The sequence below is a fragment of the Sceloporus occidentalis genome, unplaced genomic scaffold, assembly GCF_023333645.1.
Source record: "Sceloporus occidentalis isolate IW3139 unplaced genomic scaffold, rSceOcc1.0.p SCAF_70, whole genome shotgun sequence".
Taxonomy (NCBI): domain Eukaryota; kingdom Metazoa; phylum Chordata; class Lepidosauria; order Squamata; family Phrynosomatidae; genus Sceloporus; species Sceloporus occidentalis.
This window is the reverse complement of record NW_028317050.1, coordinates 5,550,118-5,575,742: the sequence shown is the minus strand read 5'-3', so window position 1 is coordinate 5,575,742 and position 25,625 is coordinate 5,550,118. Positions and strand designations below refer to the sequence as shown.

Here is a 25,625-nt window from a genome sequence, read left to right as displayed (position 1 = left end):
ATCTTGCATTCTTACAACTTCTTTACTGTAACCTAAATCAAAGTGTACAGTCCTAAATCCTTACTGATATAACCAAAGTTTGAAGTACTCCTATTTCATGCTTTCCTTTGTCAAGGGACAAACTGGGAAAAAAGCAATTCACATCATTAGCACACAAGGAACTGCACAGTTAAGGAACTCCATCCACAATCAATAACACCTTTCCTTCTGTTTTGTTACTCAGCATTTTACAGTTGTCCTCAGAGCAGTCTTTCGTCTGACATTAAATAAAAAAAAAAATCTAACCTCTTACTTGATTCTGTAATACCACATGATTCCCTGAAAAAGTGTGCTGTGACCTTATAACATTCACATGTAAAGATTTGCTAACATTAAAAGATAAAATTATTCACTTACAATGTAAACTAAAATCTATTCAACAGTCCTAATTACCATATCTGTGCATCTATTACCTTAAGAAAGTTGTAATGCTTCTCTAAATCTTCATCTGTAAAACCTGTTCCAATCTGAAATAGAATATTTTAAAAAAAAAGTATTAAATAAAAACAGAAAACAAGCACAACAATAGTCAGTTCTCATTTAATGCTTAAAGTATCAGACAGATATCATAAAATAAACATGCCAAAGAAATATTAACCAGGGCAGTTAATTTGATGTTAGTGCAGTTCATTTTGTAATATAAAAAGTGCATCACATGATGCCACAAATGCATAAAAACACCATATTTCCCTTCGTATATATATATATATATACACACACCAAATCATAGTAATGAAAACCAATAACCTGAGGCGTGGCCGACCGTTGGAGAAGATGGCTGCTTGAGACCTGAGCTCCGTCGGTCCCCCGGTGATATTAGCTTTTACTAGCCAACAATAGCCACCATGGTGCGTAATAGACGGCAGTCCTCTGCCCCGTCGGTGCCTGGGGAGGGTGCCGGGTCGTCGGTGGCTTCCCTTAGGGAGTACTTCCGTACCCCAGCGGCGCTGGCCTCACAGGCGCCTGAAGACCACGAGGAAGCATCGCCCGCAAGTTCCCGCGATTCTGGTGACAGGCGAGAGGAAGCTGTTTCCGGAGTGCGGGGTTTACCTACCTGTTCCGCGGAGGTTCGCCAGCTCTTTTCCTCTGCTCCGTGGCGGGAGGACTTCAGCACGCTGCTTTCGGAGCTTAAACAGACCGTGACCGATGCCGTTGCGGGCCTTCGGGCGGACTTGGATGCTGTGGACCGTCGCCTCACGCTCCGGGAGTCTGAATCGGCTCAGCAGGCCCAGAGGACATCTGCCCTGGAGCTATCCTCCGCTCGCCACGACTATTACCTGGCCGACTGCAGGAGGCGTCTGGAGGACCTCGATAACAGAGGCCGACGGCACAACATTAGGGTCCGAGGCCTCCCGGAGGTCACTTCTGACTCCCCTGAAGATGTTCGGGGCCTGGTGGTCCGCCTGTTCAACAGCCTCTTGGGGCGGCCTCCTGAGACTGTGCTCTCCCTGGATCGAGCCCACAGGGCTCTGAGACCTCGGGGTCCCTCGTCGGCGCCCCCGAGAGATGTTATTTGTTGCGTGACCGACTACCAGCTGAAGGAGCAGCTCATGCGACGTGCGAGAGAAGTGGGCTCCTGGACTTTCGAAGGCACTGCGATCACCCTCTTCCAGGATCTGTCCGATATCACCCTGCAGAATCGGAGAGTGCTGCGGCCCCTTACAGCCGAGCTCCGAGGCCGTGGACTCTCGTATTATTGGGGCTACCCCTTTAGCCTTAATGTGCGATCGGGGGGATCTGTTCTTTCGCTTCGCTGTCACCGGGAGCTGCCTGCTTTCTTAAGGGACCTCCGCCTACCTGCTCTTCAGATTCCGGATTGGAACCTGCCCGCCATACCGGTGGATCGTGCGGCTCGCCCTGGAGGGGCTTCTCGTCAACGGGAGCGGTCGCCGGGCCACGCGGCCCGTCGCGGCAGATTGCCTTTGCGGCTTCCGGAGGCTACGGACCCGGAGGAATGATCTTCGGGGGGTGCGTCCCTGATGTTTCTCCGCTGTTGGACGTCTGTGTTGGCCTTGGGCCCCTGACTTACCATCTCGGGACTCGTGTGGAGGCTCTGGCTGGGTCTTCCTGGGCCCTCCTGCCGCATTCGGGGACGCTATCCTGATCCTGGCCACCTCTGTCATTGTGCAGAGTTTATAATCGTATCGCCGCGCAAGTTTATTTTTATTTTTCTTTATGTTTTGTGGGGTTATGTTTGTTTTCTTTAACTTTTTGAGCGGGTCGTGGGGGGGGGGTGGGGGGGTTTAGAGTGTTTATTTTCGGTACTGCATCCGCTGCCGTCCGGCTCTCACGTCTGTCACTGATTGGGGCCCTGGGCTTATGCCTTGGGTGTTCATATGCTGGCTCTGGGTGTGGTTTCTTGCGAAAGGGGATGGGGTTCGGCTCTTTTGGGTGGGGGTTGGGTCGGGGGGGTTATGTTTTGCCTTTATGTTTTCCTTTGCGCTGATAATTTGATACTACCCTCTAGCCCTTTGATGTGCCGTCTCAGTGGGAGTGAAGCGTCCTGCGTTTGCTCACTTCTTATTTTTTACTTCTAGACGACACTCCCGCTTGCATTTCCGAGTATTGGTTGGGGGGTTCGGCTCTTTTGGGAGGGGGTTGGATGGTGGGGGGTTTGTTTTCCTTTTTCTTTTTTGTTGCGCTCCTGTACCACTACTGTCACTTGCCATCTGCTCGGTTTACTGTGGGGGGGTGCTGCGAGCCGCGGCTGCTCGCTCCTTTCTCCTTGCGGGCAACACTTCCTTTTCTGCGCGAGAGTGGTTCTTTTTTTTTTTTTGGGGGGGGGTTCGGCACTTTTTGGGGGGGGTTTGTTTATCGTTTTTATTTTCTTTGCGCTACACTATCGAGGTCCTCTGGCGTGCAGTCCTGGTGAAGGGCGGCGTGCTGCGTGGTCCCCTTCTCTCTGCTTCGTGGTTACATTTGGTCCCGTTTCTTTATCCTGGCGGGGCGGTTGCTGTGTCATGCTCCTTCACAGGCCGGGGACCGGAGAGTGGTCTCATGTTTGTTGTTCCTTTCGTTGTTTTTGTTTTGTTTGATTTTGTCCGGCTTCTTCTTTTTCGGCTGTTCCTTCGCCTCTGACCGTAGGCGTCGTGCCGTGCTGGTAGTGCACTGTGGTTCTGCTGTTTTTGGACCTACAGTGTTTGCTTTTCCAGCTGACGCCCTTGGTACTTTTTTGGGAGGGAGGGTTTTGTTCTCCCTTCTTTTCCCTTCCTCTTGTTTGTTTGTTTGTTCGTTTGTGGGTCGGTTTGTACCTGCTCCCTCCCCTCTTCCTTGTCTCCCTCTCCTAGTGTTTCTCCCCTTCCCCCCTTGTATTCTGTGGACACCGTCATGGCTTATAGGCCAGCTGATCTCGCCGTCCTGTCCCTTAATGTTAAGGGCCTTAATGTGCCGGAGAAACGGTCGGCCCTGCTTCGTGATTTGAAGCGTCACCGTATCTCGGTGGCCTTTGTGCAGGAGACTCATTTTCGGGGCTCGGCCCACCCTAGTTTGATTTCACGGGATTATCCTGTGTCCTTCCTCAGTAATAACCCTCAGTCAAAGTCGAAGGGGGTGGCGATTTTGTTTTCACGACACTTTCCGCTCACTGATGTTGAGCACCTGGCTGATCCAGGCGGTAGATTTATTTTTGTCAAGGGGCGGGTGGCCGGTCAGGCCTATACCTTCGCTAACGTTTACGTCCCTAATGTGAAACAACATACGTGGCTCTCTAAGACGTTGCGGGTGCTCCGTACCTTTCAGGAAGGTTTATTGCTTTTTGGCGGCGACCTTAATGTGGCTCTCCACCCTAAACTGGACTCCTCCACGGGTACGTCCCAGACCCCTCCTGGGGTTTTGCGGAGAATTCATGCTTTACTCACTGCTGACCAGTTGGTCGACTGTTGGAGGGCCCTTCACCCGACGGACAAAGACTATAGTTTTTACTCCGTCCCTCATAAACGTTACTCCCGTATTGATTGTCTTTTTCTCACGCACTACCATTTGTCCCTTTTGACGGCGGCCAGCTATGGTTCCATTACATGGTCGGACCATGCCCCTCTGACGCTGACCCTTGCATCCCCGTTGACCCGTCCTACTCAGACTTCGTGGTGGTTGAATGAGTCCTTGCTGTCTGATGAGGGGGTGCGGGACTCGATTGCCACGGCTCTCCGCGACTATTTTTTGACCAATGTCACCCCGGATGTGCCCCTTCCTACGGTTTGGGAGGCTCACAAATGTGTGGTGCGTGGCCGGTTTGTCCAGATGGGTGCTGAGAGGAAGAGGGCCTATGCTCAGAAGCTTCGTGATCTTACTGTGCAGATAGCAGCCTTGGAGACAGTTCATAAGGATTCTTTGCGTGATAGCGACTTTAACCGTTTGCTTGTGCTTCGGGCGGAACTCGCCGATATCCTTCATAGTCAATTCCAGAGGCATTATGATAGGCTTAAGGCCATCTTTTACGAGCATGGAGATAAGCCTGGGAAGTACTTGGCTCGCGCCTGAGGAGGCAACTGTCCTATATACCCAGAATTCGCTCCCCGGGTGGTCGCCTGCGCTATCTCCCGTCAGCTATAGCGAAGGAATTTGTTGCTTTCTATTCCTCCCTGTATAATCGTTCCCCCGCGCACGACGCCCCTGAGGCGCTTGAGAGCCATAGACTGGCTATTCGTCAGTATCTATCGCGTTATTTGCCGCGCCATTTGTCCCCTGCCGACTCTGAGCTCCTTGAGGCCCCGATCTCCAGTGAGGAATTGGCTTGCGCGCTCAAGTCCTCTAAGCCGGGGAAGTGCCCGGGCCCGGATGGTTTGTCTTTGAGTTATTATAAGGTTTTTTTTGATGTTCTTGGTCCCCGGTTGGTAGCTGTGTTTAACTCCATTCTGGACGGTGCGGGCTTCCACCCCCACACTCTGGCCGCTACGATCTCTGTGATCCCGAAGGACGGTCGGGACCCGGAGCTTTGTGGGAGTTATAGGCCTATTTCCCTTCTCAATGTGGATCTGAAGCTGTTCTCCAAGGTTCTCGCTATGCGTCTTGGGCGCTTCCTCCCTGGTTTGATACATCCTGACCAGTCGGGGTTTGTGCCTGGCAGGGAGTGTAGGGACGGGACCTTGCGGGCGGTGAACTTGATCAACTTGATTAAGCGTTCGGACGCCAAGGCTATTTTATTATCTACGGATGCCGAGAAGGCCTTCGATCGGCTTGATTGGACTTTTATGCTTGAGGTGTTGGGGGCGGTGGGCCTTGGCCCGCATATGCTGGGCTGGGTTTCCGCGCTGTATACTTGCCCGTCGGCTAGGCTGCGTATTAATGGGGCCCTCTCGGACCAGTTCCCTATATCTAATGGCACTAGGCAGGGCTGCCCGTTGTCCCCTATGCTCTTTGTCCTCTCTCTGGAGCCTCTTTTGGAGGCTGTTCGAGTTAATCCGGACGTTACCGGTGTGGTGGGTGGGGGCGTGCATCATAAGGTGGTGGCTTTTGCGGATGATATGTTGTTCACCCTTGTGAACCCGCGTGTGTCCTTACCTGTGCTGATGGATGAGTTCAAGAAGTACGGCTGTCTTTCTAATTTGAAAATTAACTTGTCCAAATCTGAAATTTTGAATATCTCCCTTCCTGCGACTGAAGTGGAGGCGTTGGCTTCCTCCTTCCCTTTTCGGTGGTGTGTGGGTAAATTGCGGCACTTAGGGGTCTGGTTAGCGGATGATGTCTCCCTCTTATATAAATTTAACTTTCCCCCTCTGCTTGATGCGATCCGGAAGGATCTTCGGTCTTGGGGTTCTCTGTTTGTTTCCTGGGTGGGTAGGGTGAACGCTCTTAAAATGAACATCCTCCCCAGGGTGCTGTATTTGCTCCAAGCCTTACCGATTGCTTTGCCGCGTGCTTTCTTTTCCTCCTTGCGGGCGATGTTCCTCTCCTTTCTCTGGGCGGGGCGGGCTCCGAGGTTGGCTCTGGCCTTGTTGCAGAAGCCTAAGGCCGCGGGAGGTCTGGGCCTTCCCTGTGTTCGCAATTATTACTTTGCTTGCCATCTGTTGCGTTCCCTGGAGTGGACCTACCGCCCTGCCCATAAGTTGTGGGTGGCTCTGGAGGCCGACGCTGCTTCAGTGCCGATACAGGTGCTTTTGTGGCTTGAGCCGTCTGTGGCTAGGAGGCAGACGGGGGGTCACCCCTTCCTTTTGGCTACTCTGGCGGTTCTCCATTCTGTTTCCCGTAAATCCCGGTTACTTACCTATCCGTCGCCACAGACGCCGTTGCACTATAATCCTGATTTTCCCCCGGGTGTGTTGGGAGGCTCGTTTCTGGTATCGGCTCCGGGCGCTGCGCCGACATTGGGGTCCTATATGGAAGGGACGCGACTCCGTTCCCTGTCTGCCATTGTTGGGGGCGCTGCCCCGACTGCGCTGCAGACTCTGCAATATTTGCAACTCAGGGCTTATGTTATGTCTATCCCTCAGAAACCCAACCTTATTAGGGACCCCACGCCTTTTGAATCACTGCACTTGAGGGATGCTCTTCCTCCTCATGGGATCTCCCTGCTTTATCGGCTACTCTTGAGCGTGGGGGATGGGGATTTGCCGGCCTATGTGGGGAAATGGGAATCGGATCTTGAGGTGTCCCTCTCAGCGGCGCAGTGGGGGAAGATTTTCTCCTTTACGCATGGTTGCTCCCTTAGTACCAGGTCTCAGGAGCTCTCCTATAAGTTACTTACGCGCTGGTACCGTACGCCCTCTCGCCTGCATAGCATGTTCCCTGACCACTCGGAGTTGTGCTGGAGGTGTGGCTTGTCAGTGGGGTCGATCCTTCATATCTGGTGGGAGTGCCCCCTTATTGTTCCTTTCTGGAAAGCTATCGAGGCTGTCCTCCCGCGTTTCACTGACTCTCCGCCCCCTTTTCATCCTGCCAGTTACTTGCTCCATCATACCACCACGCCTGTTACGGTGTATAAGAAGTCCGTGCTCCGACACTTGCTAGACGAGGCTAAAGCCTTGATTCCCTTACATTGGGCTTCTGTCACCCCACCCTCGTTTAGGGAATGGATTCTACGGGTGGAAAGGGTGCGCGCTTTGGAGGAGCTGGTGGCCCGTTCTGATAGACAGGGTGAGCGCCACGGACGGACCTGGTTCTACTGGTCCCAGTTCTTTCTGGACCCCTCCACCCAACTTCTGCTGCCGTAATTAGGCTGGGGTCCTGGGATTCCTTTGTTGGGGTCTCTGTTTTCTGTCATGTTTCTACTGCTTGGGATATGTCACTGTGTTTAGCCCTGCTGCGTCAGGGTGTAGTGCTGTGCTCCTGCGGTCATGCGCTGTCCATATTTGATTTTGATTTTGTTTTTGTCTTCCTTCCCTTCCCCATTCTGTTTTTGTTTCCCCTTCTCACTTTGTGTATAAAATGTTTTAAAACCCAATAAACTTTTGATTTATAAAAAAAAAAAAAAAGAAGAAAACCAATAACCTTTTTAGTAAATGTATTGAATATACATAGTTCTAAATAAATGTAAACTGCCACATGCAATCTACAACACACTGTAGCCATACATAAGATGTTAGCTACAGTATGTCGTAACACAATATAAGCACATTTACACATATATTTATGAAAATATCTGTACCTATAACCTTGTGTGGATTATAGGGCCAATGATGTTTTTAAAAGCTGCCCATTCTTTTATATGAATATAATTTTAAAAATATATTTACTCTGGATTCGAAAAGTATAAAAGTAGGTATGTATGTTTATTGGAGGCAGGGGCTTTGACAGGCAGAAGAGTTTGATATCACTATAGTGATCCTAGCATGTCAGCAGAGATATTTTTTTTTTTTAAATGATAAACTAATCTAACCATATATGAGCTGCCACATTACAGTATCAATTGTTTTACATTTTACCATGAAAAACGTCAGCTACACTAAACTACAGGTTCCACTTAATGATCTATGCGACAAACAAGGATAATATTTTTTTAACACGTTTCTAACAGAGAAGCTGTTGATTGGTAACTGACCAAACTGTATCCTCAAATATTGTCCCTAACTGACAGCAAATGCAAGGCTGTCCATGTATCCATTCATTCTCTAACATTATGGCAAGTTTCCTGCAGCAATGTTCCCAGAAACATCTAGTTGTGAATGCACCCCTATTGCCGAACAAGATAAACTTCTCTTTGCCTCTATTATAGTAATTGCACATCAACAATTCATACATTGGAGTGGACTGCTATGAGACAGTATGGTGGGAAACAGAAGTAAAGCAACACTATACTGTTCCTGAAATACAGATTCCTCTTACCAAGAATTCTATTTTCCCTGGTATTGCCTTGGAGGCACAAAAGATACGAGAGACTCCTCCTTGTAGGCAAGGCACTAAGAGAAAAAAGGTACAAATAGCTCCTACCCTCAAGGGCTCCTCTGTGGATTAAAAAGACAACTCCGGTACAACAGGATGCTGCAAAAAGTGAGAAGGTTTAGTATTGAAATACAAGCGGGAGGGGAAAAGAACTATGCCACCCAGGTAATAGGAGGGAAGAGAGAATTCTTGGTAAGTAGAATTTGTTTCCCTGGCAATACATGAGCTTTAAAAGAGAAAAAGGGTGGGAAACTCAATCATTAATGAGAATCAGAAATAGCCATATTCAATACCCTTCTACTTCGCAGCCAGGTCACTCAAGTGGTTGTGTTTGGAAAATTTACGTAGACTCTTCCACGGATCTGCCTTACAGATCTCTTCAGGAGTGGCCAGATAGATTTCAGCCCAAGATGCGGCCACAGCGTAGTGGGCCTTAAATCCCAGGGGAGGAATTCCACCCACAGATAAGCAGTTATGAATAATCCAGTGAGCAATAGTCTGCTTAGAGGTATAGGAGCCTTTGGTAAACCCTGAGTAGCAGACGTATGCCAATACATTGTTCAGGAAAGGTAGTTGGATAAACATCTCTTTGGATCCAAAAGTATGAAGCTTTCTCCTGGCTGCTAGGATTAGGAAAGAAGGTAGGGAGTTATATCTTGTACTCTGAATTCAGAATGAATGAGGAAGGAGACCAGTCAGAAGGGAGTCAGGCACATAGCTGGGTAACAGTAAGACATGGTTGTAGTGGGGGAGGGAAGAGGAAGAGGGAAGCCAGCCCAGAGTTTCACCATCCCAAGAAATTTGCCCTTTTAAGTGAGCATGTTGGGGAGGCAGCCTCAGAGGTAGGCTTTCCGGAAAAAGCTGTTCATCCAGTGTGCAGGGGATCTGAAAGAAAGGGAAGCCCAGGCAGGTTGTGGTGGTAGGGGATTCAATAATTAGGAAAACAGAGTAATCTGTAGCTCTGATCGCAGCAACCAAATGGTTTGCAGTCTCCCAGTTGCCCGCGTTCGGCATGTTGCGGACAGAGTGGATCCATTATTGGGAGGGGCTGGCGAGGATCCAGCTGTCTTGGTGCACATTGGCACCAATGACATAGTAAGAGGAAGATGGAGTGTCCTAGAAGGTCATTTTAGGGATTTAGGGAGTAAGATTAAAAAAAGGACCTCCAAGGTAGTATTCTCAGAGATACTACCTGCGCCATGCGCTACACCAGAAAGACAGCGGGTGATTATAAGGCAGCTAAATGCATGGCTGAAGTCTTGGTGTAAGAAGGAGGGCTTTGGGTTTTTAGAGCACTGGGCTGATTTTGCTTTGGGGTACAATCTCTATAGTCGTGATGGATTGCACCTAAATGCAAGAGGATCCAATGTGCTTGGGGTGAGAATAGCTAGACGGTTGGAGGAGATTTTAAACTAGGAATGGTGGTGTGGGGGGTGCTAAATACCAGGCAAGACAGTATAGAAAGGGAAGGTGATTTACTTAGTAACCAGGTAGGTGGATCTGGGGGCTTGGTCTACACAGATAATAGGGAGAAGCATATATTTTGCCCCCCAACACAAGGACAGAAAGCGATTGCAGCATTAGTGTTAAACGACAAGTTAAGGGTCGTGTCTACAAATGCTCGCAGTTTAGGGAATAAGATCCATGAACTTGTAACAGTTGTGGCAACTGAGAATGTCGATATAGTGCAGGGGCGTCCAACATGCGGCCCGCGGGACATCGAGGTGCGGCCCGCGTGAGATAGGCAGCCAGGATCACAAGAGCCCTGCTGCTTACTTGTGGGAGGGTCTATTCTCTGCTCCAGTCCTGCCTCCTCTGTGGGGAGAACGAGAGAGGCTGCGCCCTCTGCTGAAGTCTGTGATCGGCATTGAGAGAGCTGTAATGCAGGTAAGGGGGTGGGGGAGGGTGTTTGAATGAGTATGCCTGATTGAGGGAATGAATCTGTAAATGATGAATTTGTGTGTGTGAGATAGCATGGATGTGTAAGTGCTGGAACCTAGGCATGATGGGACTGTGATTGCTGTTAACAATCCCACTCCTATCATGCCAAGTCAGCCAGTACATGCTGAAACCTGGCTAGCTGCCCCCCTTGTGTATTGATGTTGCCAGCAGTATGGGGTCTGCACTTACAGCCACCCTGTACCAGCATGTACTGGCTGACTTGGGATGATAGGAGTGTGATTGCTAACAGCAATCTGCTAACAGCAATCACAGTCCCATCATGCCTAGGTTCCAGCATTTACTGGTTGCCTGGGTATCAAAAGAGCGTGTTTGCTGTTAGCAATCACACTCCTATCATGCCAAGTCATATTGTTGATTTTTTTTGTCCAATTGTGGTGTGTTACTTTTAATAAAAGTGTGGTTACACACTAAAATTGGACAAAAAATACAATGCCCAGCCAACCAGTACATGCTGGAATCTGGGTATGCCTGAGATTGCTGTTTTCAATCATAATATATAATTTTTTTGTACAATTTTGGTGTGTCTCTTTCAGTTTCGGCTAAGTGAACCCTGAATTTTCGGTTTTGGTCCAGAATTTTCATTTTAGTGCATCGCTAAAATAAATAGAACTATTTTATTTTTACTTATCCAGAATCCTGAATTTGTAGTCACAAAACTTTCTACGCCCAGAAATCAGTGAGAGGAAAAGTAAAGGTTTTGTGTCATTTAATTTATTTTAATCTGCATATCTTATTAAAGGCCATATCTTCTCACAGTGAAAAATGAGTGCGGCCCGCGCACGTATACAATTCTGATGAAGTGGCCCACTGCAGAAAAAACTTGGACGCCCCTGATATAGTGGCTGTTACTGAGACATGGTATAATGAGAAAAATGACAAGACATAAGAATACTGAGGTATTCTTTATATAGAAAAGACAGAAAGAGCAAGAAAGGGGGAGGGGTGGCCCTATATGTGAAAAATAAAATCTAATTTAACACAAATTGGTGAGGAGAACAGAGTCTGTTTGGGTTACAGTACAATTTGGCAAAAGTAAAGTAACTCACGTGGGTGTGATTTATAGACCCCCAGGACAAGTAGTAGAACTAAATAATTTACTAGTTGAGGAAATAGCTAAAATCACAGTGATGGGGGATGTTATAATCATGGGTGACTTTAATCTCCCTGATGTGAACTGGAAAACAAAAGTAGCTGGTTGTACCTGGAGTGCGGATATTCTAAACTCCCTACTGGGATTATCTTTAAAACAAGTAGTTGAGGAACCAATTTGTAAGGAGGCCATATTAGATTTAGTGTTCACAAATAGATTTGTTAACAGATATTTCTGTAGGTGAAAGTTTGGGATCCAGTGATCATCAGTCTGTGTGGTTTAATATACGAACAGTGATTGAGTCACACCACACAAAAACAAAAAAGTTTTAGATTTTTAGAAAAGCTGACTTTTTTTTTTTAAATGAGAATGTGTAAAGGAGTCATTATCAGAGTGGGGCAATTTAAATGGAGTACAGGAGAAATGGGATTATTTAAAAGTTGTATTATTGAAGATAACAGAAAATTATATTAAGCTGGTCAGTAAGAGTAAAAAATTAAAGAAGCCGCTGTGGTACTCTGCAGAAGTGGCCAAAATCGTACAAGACAAGAAGCTAGCCTTTAGTAGATACAAAAATACCCAAAGTGAGGAAGATAGACAGATCTATAACATTAGGCAGAAAGAAGCAAAGAAAGTTATAAGAGCTGCCAAATCACACGCAGAAGAGCGAATTGTAAATGAGAAAAGTAAAGTAAAACAAGGATTAGTTAGATTAAAAACAAAAGGAATGTATGTAGAAGAAGATAAAGGTTTAGCTGACTGCCTCAATGAACATTTCTGCTCAGTTTTTACAAATGAAAATGAGGGAATAGAAAAAAGACAGTCATTTGAAATATGTGAGTTTATCGAGGCGGAGGTTCTACTTCAGTTGTCTAAGGTAAAGACAAATAAGTCGATGGGGCCTGATGGGATATACCCCAATTTATTAAAAGAGCTTGGGAGTGTACTAGCAAAACCGTTAACGGATTTATTTAACGAATCATTGGTAACGGGAGTCGTCCCAGGAGATTGGAAAGCAGCAAATGATGTGCCCATTCGCAAAAAGGCAGTAGGGAGGAGTCGGACAACTACAGGCCAGTTAGTCTTACATCTGTAGTGGGGAAATTAATGGAAACAATGTTAAAGGAAAGGATTGTTGAACATCTGAAGTCACATGGGTTTCAAGATCAAAAACAACATGGGTTTACCTCAGGAAGATGCCAAACGAATCTTATTGATTTTTCTTGATTGGGTGACTAAAGTAATTGATCAAGGTGGTGCAGTAGACATTGCGTATTTGGATTTCATTAAGGCCTTTGACACTGTGCCACATAGAAGATTTATAAATAAACTGCAATCTCTGGGTTTAGATCCCAATATTGTTGAATGGATTAGGGAGTGGCTGAGTGACAGACAACACAGGGTTGTAGTCAATGACGTATATTCAGAGCAAGGTCTTTTAACCAGTGGGATACCTCAGGGATCTGTACTTGGACCCATTCTCTTATGGTATGTCTATTTGCTGACGACACAAAAATTTGCAACAGGGATGATGTTCCTGGAGGAAGAAGCCAAATGGCAAATGATTTAGGTAAACTGGAAAAATGGTCAGAGCTGTGGCAACTGGCATTTAATGTGGATAAATGCAAAGTAATGCATCTAGGGCATAAAAACCCAAGGTCAGAGTATAGAATATTTCTATATTACTGTCCTAACCTCAACATGTGAGGAAAGGGATTTAGAGGTAATTATTTCTGAGGATTTAAAGGTAGGTAGAACAGCAGGTAATGGTAGCTGAATGCTTGGTTGTATAGCGAGAGATATTAACAGTAGAAAGAGGGAAGTGCTCATGCCGTTGTACAGATCACTGGTGAGACCTCACTTGGAGTATTGTGTACAGTACTGGAGATCGTTCAGAGAAGGGCTACTTAAATGGTTTATGGATTACAGGATTAACTTTACCAGGGCAGGTTAAAGGATTTTAACATATATAGCCTGGGAGAAAGATGTGACAGGGGGATATGATAGAGACATTTAAATACTTAAAGGGAATCAACAAGATAAAGGAAGAGAGTTTATATAAAAAGGAGAAATACTACCACCACAAGAAGATATAGTCATAAGCTGGAGGGGCAAAGGTTTAATGGTAACATCAGAAAATATTACTTTACGGAAAGGGTAGTGGATGCATGGAATAGCCTTCCAGCAGAAGTGGTAATGTTACTACAGTAAAGGCATTTAAGCAAGCATGGGATAGGCACAAGGTCTATCTCAAAAGTTCCTCTAAGTGTGGTTTCAAATACCCATGAGGTGTCTAGTTTAAAAAACTTATGGCTTGATAGGGCAAATTGAATGTGACATCTTTGAACCTGGCCAAAATAGGGCATGTGACGGAACCCTCCATCACTGGGGGCACTGGAGAGGCCTGACAGCCAGCCTCCTCTCTATTGACTATGGGCACTCCATGGTACACAACTATGTTGCCGCCAACGCCCCCCCGTTCCACCACTACAGACATTTACCCTGGCCAAACCTTGGAACTGATTTTGGCCAGAAAGAGTGGAGGTTGTATTGTTAATCCCTTTACTGACCCCGTTGTCTCTGGGAGGCAGATTAAGGGGGCTGTTTGTATACCAATATCTTGTTTTGTGTTAATGTGTGCTTTGCTGGCTATATCCAGCCATATGTATGAAAAATAAATCAGTCTTCGTTTTGGTTATACCCTACACTGAGTCTCGGTTAGTGACTAGGAAACCGGGGAAATTGTGTTGTCCCAGGATAAGGGAGCAGAAGTCAGCGGAGGTAGTCGGTCGGACTATCCAGCTCGGTGACAGGGCATAGACACACTGACCAGATGTCAAAATGCAGAGAAAAAAAGTGCACCTCATAAATGTGGCCTTTTAGCACCCAAACAAAGCAATGCATGGGTGGTATCGCTGTACTCAGGGGATGCTGCCTAAAACATATTGGAGTGGTGTTTAACAGCGACATATATCAAGGCCTGTAAATTCATACATAAATACAATATGTGTGGGGGAAAAAATGACTACCACAAACTTTGACAAACGCTGGTGGTGGATTTAGCACATGGAAAGGGTTAAAATACCAGCACCTGAAGTACCTTAGGTAACCTATGCATGGGTGGTATCACTGTACTCTGGGATGTTGCTGAACACATACTGGAGTGTTTCACAGTGATATATATATATATGGAGTTATGAATTCATACCTGAAGTACAATGTGTGAAAAAAAAAAAAGGACCAGATGTCAAAAGTCCAAATCGAAAGCCTGAATTATACAGGTAACAATTCAACAATGTCGAAGCATTCAGCAACACTGAGATCGACATCAGGGGCCATGTCTGCCCCCTGTCCGGTTTTAACAGTGTTTGACAGTGATGTATACCAGGAGTGGTAAAGTCATACCTGAAGTACAATGAGTGTGTGTGTGGGGGGGGGGGGGGGCACACAAAAAGACTGGTGGTATAATAAGTGCATGGAAAGGGTTAAAATACGGGCTTTTTAAATACCTTGGGTGTCTAGTTTTCAAAAACATAGGTTTGATGGCCCACTTAGGAAATGGCGCTATATAAATAAAACCAACAATCTACGCAGCGCTTAATACAATACATATACTCAAAGGGTATGACAAGACGAGAATTGACAGACTAAGACAAACCAATACATTAGGTGGAGAGAGCCCTGCTCGCAAGCTTACAATCTTGATGGAATGGGGTGACAAACATAAGGCACAGAGAAAGGGTGAGAGGCAGCGTGGTGGTTGTATCAATGACAAGGAAGTTCTAGCAGCTAAGATGGTATGCTTCTCTGAAGAAGTGAGTTTTGAGATGTTTCTTGAATTTTGGGAGGGAGGGTGAATGCTGAAGGTGCGGTGGAAGTAGATTCCAGAGATATGGGGCAGCCAGAGTGAAATCTTGTAGATGGGCAAAAGGAAGAGGTGATAAGCGAAGAGAGCCTTAGCCCATGGGAAGAACGTAAGGATCGAGTAGGAGAGTATTTGCTTATGAGGTCAGAAATGTATGGAGGAGCAGTGTTATGGAGGGCCTTATATGTTAGTACCAGGATTTTAAATTTAATTCTAAAGGTAATTGGGAGCCAGTGGAGGGTTTCACAGAGTGTGGAAGCAGAAGAGGAGAGGCGTGCAAGGAATACAAGCCTAGCAGCAGCAGCATTTAAGACAGACTGTAGAGGAGAGATTCAAGACAGTGGAAATCCAACCAGAAGAGTGTTGCAGTAGTCAAGACAGGAAATGATAAGTGAATGAACCAGAGTTTTTCTGGATTCTTGGGTGGATGCGAGAGATGTTTTTTAGGTGCAAGCAGCAGGATCTGTCGAGGGACTAAATGTGAGGGATGAAGGAAAGGTTAGAGTCAAGGATGACCACAGGGCATCGTGCCTGGTTAGTAGGAGATATAATCGTGTTGTTAATGTGGCATTTTACCTCACAAACAACCCGGCAAACCCATGCATGGGTGGTATCATTGCACTCAGGATTTATTTGATCATATCTAATTTCCTATAAAATATTAGAAATGGACCCTGTGCTACAACTAAAGGTCATCCAGCTAACTAGGAAACAGTCCTATCATGGATCAAACCCCTAAAAATGGTGCCAAGGACCGGCTTGCAGCTTATCCTCTACAGCCAACCATGGGTAGATATGAGGGGTATGGGTAACCGCTCAAGAAACACTAAAGAACTACCTGGACAAAGATAAGGAGTCCTCTTAACCTAGTGTACACAAGAAGAAAAAAAATGAAATATGGGGATGTCCTGACAGTTTATATTTTGCTACATCCAACTCAATAGGAGATTTAGACACCTATGCTTACACACACTTAAAGACATCCATGCTCACGCGCCTGCGCGCACACACTTATATAGACATCTATGCTCACGGACGCGCACACTTTTACAGGCATCCATAGTCACACACACACACACACACACGACACAGACATCCATGCTCTCACACACTTATACATAGACGAGTTACACTATGGGCAATTGCGTATTATTTTATGTTATACCTTAGTCTCAGCTACATAATGTGTGAATAGGTACAAGACGTGCTTGAGAGTCAAGTATGTATGTAGGTTGTAAATTCCAGGTGTGTCCATCTCAGGACAGCAAATCTATGGTTGTATTGTCCTAAGATTGTAAAAACTCACAGGGATGATAGGAAGTGTTGTTTGGCCAGAGGGAAACAATTTTAACCCCTTCACGACCGCACGTGGGCATGGTACAAGCGGTTCCATGACGTACCAGGTATGTCATCCAAAAAAAAATCCCCCCACATAGCCACAATCGTCATGGCAAACCAGCACAGCCCCCAAGCAGTTTCAGGGAAGGGGGTTGTTTGTTGATTGTGTGGGGACCTATCACAACATTCCCCTGCTGCCTGATCGCTCCATGAGAGCGACAGTGCAGTGTTAACCCCTAAAATGCCGCGATCGTGCCATTGAAGGGGTTAATACCCGACAAGCCCTTTGATCACTTCTGTAGGAGACTTTTCCCCTGCAATCCAGGTTTACAGGCGATTGTGTCCCAGCCAGAGGCAGCTTCAGGGACAGGGTGAAAGGGTTCTTCGGTCTCTACATGAGTGTGGAGACCAGCCCCAACCCTCCCCATGCAGCCTGATTGCTCTATTAACAACGATTGTGCAGTGTTAACCCCTTCAATGCCATGATTGCAGGGGTTAATATTTGTCCCCACACACTTGTGGGGACTAAATATCAGTCAATGATGTGCTCCAATGGAGCATCAGGATTGAAAGAGTTAAAAACATTAAAAAAAAAAAAAACAACAGCACTGATCTGAAAGTCCAGGGTGCTTCCAGGTCAAATGCAGTGAGTTTAGTAATTGCAACAGTCAAAAACTGCTGCAGAACCAATCAAAAGTGGGCTCATGATGATCAGATCACTCCTGGCCAACAGGGACCTCTTGAACATGTTATTAATGCCAATTATGTCACAATGACATCACTTAGCTCACTTTGTGGTTTTTTTTTTTTAAATCACTAATCATTTTTTTCCCCCCCTCTGTTTCATTTTTCAGCATGGGAGGAGGGTGAGAAACATGGTTTCTCACTCTCCTCCCTGCACCGATCACACTGTGATCTCTATGCAAGTCCCCATAGACTTGCATAGAGATCACAGTGTCTGTGCCTCATCGGAGCGATCGTATATCCCAGCAGAGCCTGGACAGACACTGCAGGGGATATCCTGTCTCCGATCACCTTCTGGGTGACGTCAGCAGTGACGCAACCCAGAAGGGAATGCCCGATCAGCGTATAAAAATGTAACAGTTTTCCGGCGTTCCTGCCAGAAGCTATTACATGAGTTCAGACAGCAGAAAGCCAGCGATGTAGGGGGATGTGTCCCTGCCGCTGCAAGAAGGGCAGGACGTACCGGTACGTCAATAGGGGATTCTTGGGATGCGTTTTTTGGACGTACCGGTACGTCCATAGGGGACTGAAGGGGTTAATGTTGAGATTTTTGTATTTACATTGTTTTATATGCGAAATGACTTAGTAAGGTTTGTCTTGTTTATCGTAATCAGCACTGTGGATATCCTGTTATTTTTAATATATTCTGCTGCATTTTGGAGGAAGCAGAAGCTTTCAGTTAGAACCCTGATATTAATAGAACAGAGATTGTGTTCTTATTGTCTGTGTCAATCAGTGCATATTTTATAAGTGGATAAGCGTAGCTATTCTAGTTAGGAAAACACATTAACCTTTAGTAGATATATCTCAATACATATCTGGGTTACACTGATGTGTGGTTAAGTTGTAAGTTTAAGCACATAACATATTTTACAGGCCCTTTAAAATGGGCACATTCATGTTCACATACCCCATGCCGGTTGTAAATTGTTCAGAAAGGCCCTTTATGGCCCGGCATGGGGAGGCTGAATCATGTGGCCTCAGTGGCGACCCCTATAATTATGCCACTGGTTTTAGACATAGGATTGGAATTAGAACACAGCTCTGATGAACTCATACTTAAAAGCCTTTTACATTAGGTGCCTCTCTAGAGATTAGTAACGATTTCAAAGGCATATTTGTTTACCAATGGGTACGCTAGAGTTAGAGTTTACATGCAAGGTTTTCTCCCTCTTAATAGGGATCTGTCATATTCTGGTTATCCCTGAACTTGATTCTTACAAACACATAAAACATTAATTGCATGTTTTTTGTTTAACATGATGTATGGCAATAATATAAAGATAATCTTACATGCCACTACACTTTTACATGCAACATTTAAAGTAACCTAAGCAGCTCTTTTAATAATTTTTTATTCACCTTGCAGATTGTCTGATACTCCTCACTTTCTTCATCATATGATGCAAGGAGAAAACCTCCATACAAGCCAGTTCGCTTTCCTTTTCCTAGGTAGGCACCAATTACAACAAGATCCAGAGTATCCCCAACACCTTCTAGGTAATCTTTTTTCAACTAGGAGAAAAAGAAACAAATTAGACTATGCACATAAAAGGCAATAACGTTAGCATTTTCCGTGGTCTCCCCTTACATACAGTGGATATAAAAAGTCTACACACCCCTGGTAAAATGCCAGGTTCTTGTGATGTTAAAGAATGAGACAACGATAAATCATGTCAGAACTTTTCCCACCTTTAATGTGAACAATTCAATTGGAAAACAAACTGAAATCTTTGAGGGGGGGAAATAAAAACTCACAATAACCTGGTTGCATAAGCGTGCACACCCTCTTATAACTTTGTCTCATTCTTTAACATCACAAGAACCTGGCATTTTAACAGGGGTGTGTAGACTTTTTATATCTACTGTATATATACACACACAATTGCTTGTTAACACAAATAGCTAATAAGCCAATCACATGGCAGCAACTCAATGCATTTAGGCATGTAGACGTGGTCAAGACAACTTGCTGAACTTCAAACTGAGCATCAGAACGAGGAAGAAAGGGAATTTAAGAGACTTTGAAGGTGGCATGGTTGTTGGTGCCAGACGTGCTGGACCAAGTACATCAGAAACTGCTGATCTACTGGGATTTTCACGCACAAAAAGAGAAAATATCCAGTGACTGGCAGTTGTGTGGACGAAAATGCCTTGTTGATGTCAGAGGAGAATGGGCAGACTGGTTCGAGTTGACAAAGGCAACAGTAACTGAAATAACCATTTGTTATAACCAAGATATGCAGAATACCATCTCTGAAGGCACAACACGTCGAACCTTGAAGCAGATGGGCTACAGCAGAAGTCCACACCGGGTGCCACTCTTGTCAGCTAAGAACAGGAAACTGAGGCTACAATTTGCACAGGCTCACCAAAACTGGAGAATGAAAGAGTGGAAGAACTCATCAGACTCATTACCTGGTCTGATGAGTCTGGATTCCAGCTGTGACATTCAGACTTTGGCATAAACAACATGGAAGCATGGATCCATCCTGCCTTGTATCAACAGATCAGGCTTGTTGTGGTGTAATGGTGTGGGGGACATTATCTTGTCACACTTTGGGCCTCTTAGTACCAATTAAGCATTTTTTTAATGCGACGGCCTACCTGAATATTGTTGCTGACATGTCCATCCCTTTATGACCACAGTGTACCCATCTTCTGGTGGCTACTTCAAGCAGGATAATCATGTCCATATGGACCAAGATCTCTGGGTAATGTTTACAGCATCTTTTAGAACGTATACCACAAAGAATGAAGGCAGTTCTAAAGGCAAAAGGGGGTACTAGCAAGTTGTACCTAATAAAGTGGCCAGTGAGTGTATAATCCAGATGTAAACACCTTTTCCTCACCAGTGTAGTAAAAATGTTGGTGATATTTTAAGTATGTTATATTGCCTTCTCAGTTAGCATATTGAATTAATTTGACTGCAACCTACACTGACCCTTTGCCCTGTTAATTAAGAGTTAGAATTGTACTAGGGCTGCAACTAACGATTATTTTCATAATCGATTAGTTGGCCGATTATTTTTTCGATTAATCGAATAAATGTAAATTTTTCATTTATTTAAAATAATTTAACAAATGATGTTAAATACAAATAGCAGAATAAAAAACTTTGATAAAATGCATTTCTTGTGTATATTTCCCAACTAGCCCCCCCAATTTATGCACATTTGAGCCCAGTCTTGCCACGCTGCCTTCTAGACAAGCCACGCTGCCTCCCACATCCGCCACTGTGCCTGATACGCCTTATACCCCCTGATACATCACTCCATCCTCCCCAGACATGCCACGCTGCCCTCCCCACATATGCCACTCCACTCTACCCCCAGATACGCCACTGTGGCCCCAGATATGCCTTATACACCACTCCGTCCTCCCCAGACATGCCACACTGTCCTCCCCACATATGCCTTATATACCCTATATGCCTTATACCCCCAGATATGCCTTATACCCCCCCCCCCGATATCTCATAGTACCCTCAGAGTCACAGACCCGCTCACAGCACACCAACACCATACTTTTATAAATAAGTACTGGGTTAATCTTCACTGCCCCCAGGATTTAGATTCCCCTGTTACAGGGTCACCGTACCCAAGGCTGGGTACCCCTGTTTGAGGGCTGAGGAATCACCAGTCAGTCCCTCATACGGATAGCACTCAGCTATCCACGGATCATCCAGACCACCATTCGTAGTAAACCAAGAAGAACTCTCTTTATTACAAACACACAGAATTTATATACAATCTCAATGCAATGTGTACCGAACCCAACCCCCAATCCCATCAGCCACATCCCATCACAAATCCCATTAGTATACAGGAGATGTATCAGGTGAGGGGATTACAGAATACAATGGGTTCCCCCACCTGTGTTATCCCCCCTGTAGTGTGGGTGCCGTCTGGGCAGACAGGGCTGTGTTGGCTGATTAAGAGCCCCAGCCAGATTATAGGATTGTCTCTTTGAAGGCTGGAGCTGAAGCCACATCAGTCTCTGGGCCGGTTACACAATAATACACAATATAAAATTTTACTGGGTCATGGTATACGGAATCGGACAGAAAAGTGCTCCGTGACCCGGCTAAACTAAAGTTCACAGGTGCAGGCCTTAGTTCATGGCGCCCTTTGTCAGAAGCATCCAGAGAAGGTGGGCCAGGGCCCTGGTTGCCCAAAAAGATAGTCAGTAGTCCTCTGTGAATTGGAGGACTGTCCCAGCTCAGCCGGGGGCACATGGCTATTCCCCTCACCAGGGTAACAGGGGCACCTGGAGACTTTGCTCCCTATTCTTGGGAACTGAGTCTGGGGCAGCTGCCAGGCCAGGGCGGTTGCATGGAAGGAAAGCCCTGCTGATCGGACCGGGGGCACTCGGGGAACCAGGGAAACATGTAGAGGTAGTAAGAGGGGCCTCTACCGGGACACTGGAGTGACCTAGGGGACACTCTGGGACAGGAACGGGTGTCCTTACGGGGGTTATTGGGCGAGCTAAGCAGTTCTGCGGGGTACTCAGGGGACCCAGGGGAATACTCCGGGGCAGGGACAGGTGCCAATACTGGACCACCGGGAGGGTTAAGCAGACCCTCGATCTTCCTCTCTGGGACAGGTGCCTCTGCCTGGGCACGGAGAGAGTCAGAGGAACACTATGGGACAGTGACCTGGGCTTCTACCAGGACACTTGGGGAACCAGGGATCACTTCAGAGACTAGACCTGGTGCCTGTATTATGTCACCGGAAGGCCCTAGGAAAGTACACAGCCCCTTCGGCGTCCTTACTAGTTCAGGAGCCGGTACCTCTCTCAGGTCACAGGTACTCTCAGGGGCGCACGCAGAACCAAACAGCTCTGCGGTAATCTCAGGGAGACAAGGGGGATACATAGGGATAGGGACCTGGGCTTCTCCCAGGATACTCAGGGAATCGGAGAATACTTCGGAGAACACAGGGATAAGAACCAGGGCCTGCGCCAGGCTACTGAGAGGACCCAGGGAACTCGGCAGCCCCTCTGGCGCCCTCGCTAGGTCGGGGAACGGTGCCTCTACTGGGTCACCGGGGACTTCATAGGGAACCTCTGGGGCAGTGACCCGGGCTTCTTCCAGGACACTCAGGAAATCAGGGGGACAGTCTGGGGCACTGGCTTCTACGGGCATAGCTAGGGGTTTGGTGAGGGGGATTGTGCCACTTACTCGGGAGGTGGGGACAGTCATCTCTTCTGCCGGGGTAGAGCAGCCAGGGTTGTTGGTGAGGACTTGGGTCGGAGCTTTTGGCTTCCTCCTCCGCTTCTTCTTGCTGGCGAGGACCTCGGTTCTTCTCGCCAGGGCAGGGGCCGCGGAGTAGGTGAAGAGGACCTCGGTCCCACTCCTGCAAGTTGTAGTATCATGCTCCCAGTCTCCTTGTAACTCCTGAAGCTCCACTCTCCGCAGCAATTCTTTATAGTCCCTCTCGAGCTGCCATTCCTCTTGGACCAGGCAATAACAGCCTCCAGCTCGGGGGGAATAGCATAAACCAGGACTTCTGCACGGTTGTCCCAGATTGTATCCCTGCGGTACTGGCAGGGGCTTCCGAAGGACGAGTCAAATTGGAAGGCATCATATATCAGTCCTGGGTCGACAGGGCTATACAGCATCAGAGGGTCGCTGTGGTCTTCACCTGCTAACTGCTGGGAGAATCCCTGGTAGCGGCTCTGGAGGTCGAGCTCTGCATATATGAGACCCCTCAATTCGTCTTCCCACTCCGGCAACGGGTTCTCCCCCAGGAGTGGAACTCGTATATCCCACATTGTCCAGTATTGTGCCCAGTACGTTTCAAAATGGGGATGGAAGAAATCATCCCTCCAATCTGCAGGCGCAGACTCTAACTGCCATTGCTGGTGTTCCAGCTCACACACCTCGGCTGTAACCCGGTCTGTCTCATCCTCTGGTTCTCGAAAGGGTTGGATATCCTGGTATGATATTTTGGTGTTCTGTTCCCCTAGTCTGGGAGATACAGACCCACTCTGGCTCAGTTCCTGGTGACACATTTTAATCACCACCGTCACTTGCTCCGATGTAGCCCCTCCTGGGTACAGGGATAAGTGCCATAGAATGTTCTTTTGTAGAGCACTCAGTCCGAGGCTCTCCTCTGGGGCATCCTGGTGCCGGTCCATCTCTCTGCAGTCCGCAATCAGAGTAGCCTTTCCTTTGCTACAAACCTCCAGGAGCTCTCTTGGTGTCTCTCGTCTGCAATCCCAGTTGGTGGTTTGGATTTCACCCAAGTCGTGGGATTCATCCCACCGCTGCCAATCAATGTTACAGGGTCACCGTACCCAAGGCTGGGTACCCCTGTTTGAGGGCTGAGGAATCACCAGTCAGTCCCTCATACGGATAGCACTCAGCTATCCACGGATCATCCAGACCACCATTCGTAGTAAACCAAGAAGAACTCTCTTTATTACAAACACACAGAACTTATATACAATCTCAATGCAATGTGTACCGAACCCAACCCCCAATCCCATCAGCCACATCCCATCACAAATCCCATTAGTATACAGGAGATGTATCAGGTGAGGGGATTACAGAATACAATGGGTTCCCCCACCTGTGTTATCCCCCCTGTAGTGTGGGTGCCGTCTGGGCAGACAGGGCTGTGTTGGCTGATTAAGAGCCCCAGCCAGATTATAGGATTGTCTCTTTGAAGGCTGGAGCTGAAGCCACATCAGTCTCTGGGCCGGTTACACAATAATACACAATATAAAATATTACCGGGTCATGGTATACGGAACCGGACAGAAAAGTGCTCCGTGACCCAACTAAACTTCATACGATACATGAGCCAGCTAGCCTGGCCCTGTCACATCCCCTTAGTCTGCCCCCCTTTACCTCTAACTGCGCCTTAAGTTAACTTTATTAAATTAATTAAATTAACCCTCAGTCCTCATTAAATTAACCCTAAACACCCCATTAACCATCACTACCCCTAAATTAACTCTAAATACCCCATCAACCACAGCATCCCCTAAATTAACCCTAAACACCCCATTAACCACAGCATCCCCTAAATTAACCCTAAAGACCCCATCAACCACAGCATCCCCTAAATTAACCCTAAAGACCCCATCAACCAAAACTGCCTAAAATTAACCCCAAATTGGCCAATGATATGTCTATACCTCTATGATCATCCTTTTTGAAGACTTTATGAACAGGAAATGAATATGTGTTAAGTAGAAAACATTTGACCAATGGAGCCTACACAAACTTTTAACCCCCTGTATGCCACTCTGCCTCCAGAAATGCCCTTTAACCCCCTATATGCAACTCTGCCTCCAGAAATGCCTTATACGCCCTTATATGCCACTCTGTCCCATGATATGCCTTTTAACCCCCTATACATCAGAGTGGCATATAGGAGTATAAGGCATTTCTGGAGGCAAAGTGGCATATAGGGGGTTAAAGGCATTTCTGGAGGCAGAGTGGCATATAGGGGGTTAAAAGGCATTTCTGGAGGCAGAGTGGCATAAAGGGGGTTAAAGGCATATCAGGGAGGCAGAGTGGCATATAGGAGAGTATAAGGCATATCAGGGAGGCAGAGTGGCATATAGGAGGGTATAGGGCATATCAGGGAGGCAGAGTGGCATATAGGGGGGTATAAGGCATATCAGGGAGTGGCAAGCCTGGGGGCTTGTGCATAACTGGGAGGGTCAGGTTGGCAAATAAAAGGAAATGAAAAAAAAAAATAGTTTTCTCAATCGTATCTTATTAAATATGAAAAACAGTAGTTTTTACTTACCGTAAATTCTCTTTTCCCAAATACAGTGGCAGTACCAGCGGGCTTGCTCTCTTCCCCCGGAAAAACACTTTAAAAGATATAAGGGGTTTCGCTCCACCCCTCCTTTACCCTATAACCGCACTTACTGGCGACCGCAAGCCAGTTAATAACAAGAGGACCAATCAATGGAACAAAAGAAATAATCTTTATTAATGAAATCTGGGAGGGAAACACGTACTGCCACTATACTTGGGAAAAGATAATTTACGGTAAGTAAAAACTACTGTTTTCCCGGCGTATAGTAGCAGTACCAGCGGGATATATCAAGATCCCCCCAAAAAGGGAGGGAGTTAGACATTAACAGCGTGAAGGACCTGACGTCCAAACTCAGCTTCCGAAGCAGAGGAAATGTCCAGTCTATAATGTTTAATGAAAGTGTTACAGGAGGACCACTTAGTTGCCTTACAAATATCCTACGGAGAGACTGAAGACCCGGAGGCCCAGGAAACAGAGACTGATCTTGTGG

The 25,625-nt window shown here is 46.5% G+C and overlaps 1 protein-coding gene across 1 annotated transcript in view; it reads right to left on the bottom strand.

The window, feature by feature from the left end:
• Positions 1 to 25,625, bottom strand: part of LOC149286365 (DNA ligase 1-like) — a gene marked incomplete at its 3' end in the record, with an annotated part of 97,477 nt that overhangs the window by 12,927 nt on the left and 58,925 nt on the right. Inside the window, exons 16-17 of the mRNA XM_089494259.1 lie at positions 18,717 to 18,869; positions 453 to 506 (exon numbers count right to left, since the gene is read on the bottom strand). Of these exons, the coding sequence (XP_089350385.1) occupies positions 453 to 506; positions 18,717 to 18,869 (207 nt within the window). The remainder of the gene's footprint in view (positions 1 to 452; positions 507 to 18,716; positions 18,870 to 25,625) is intronic.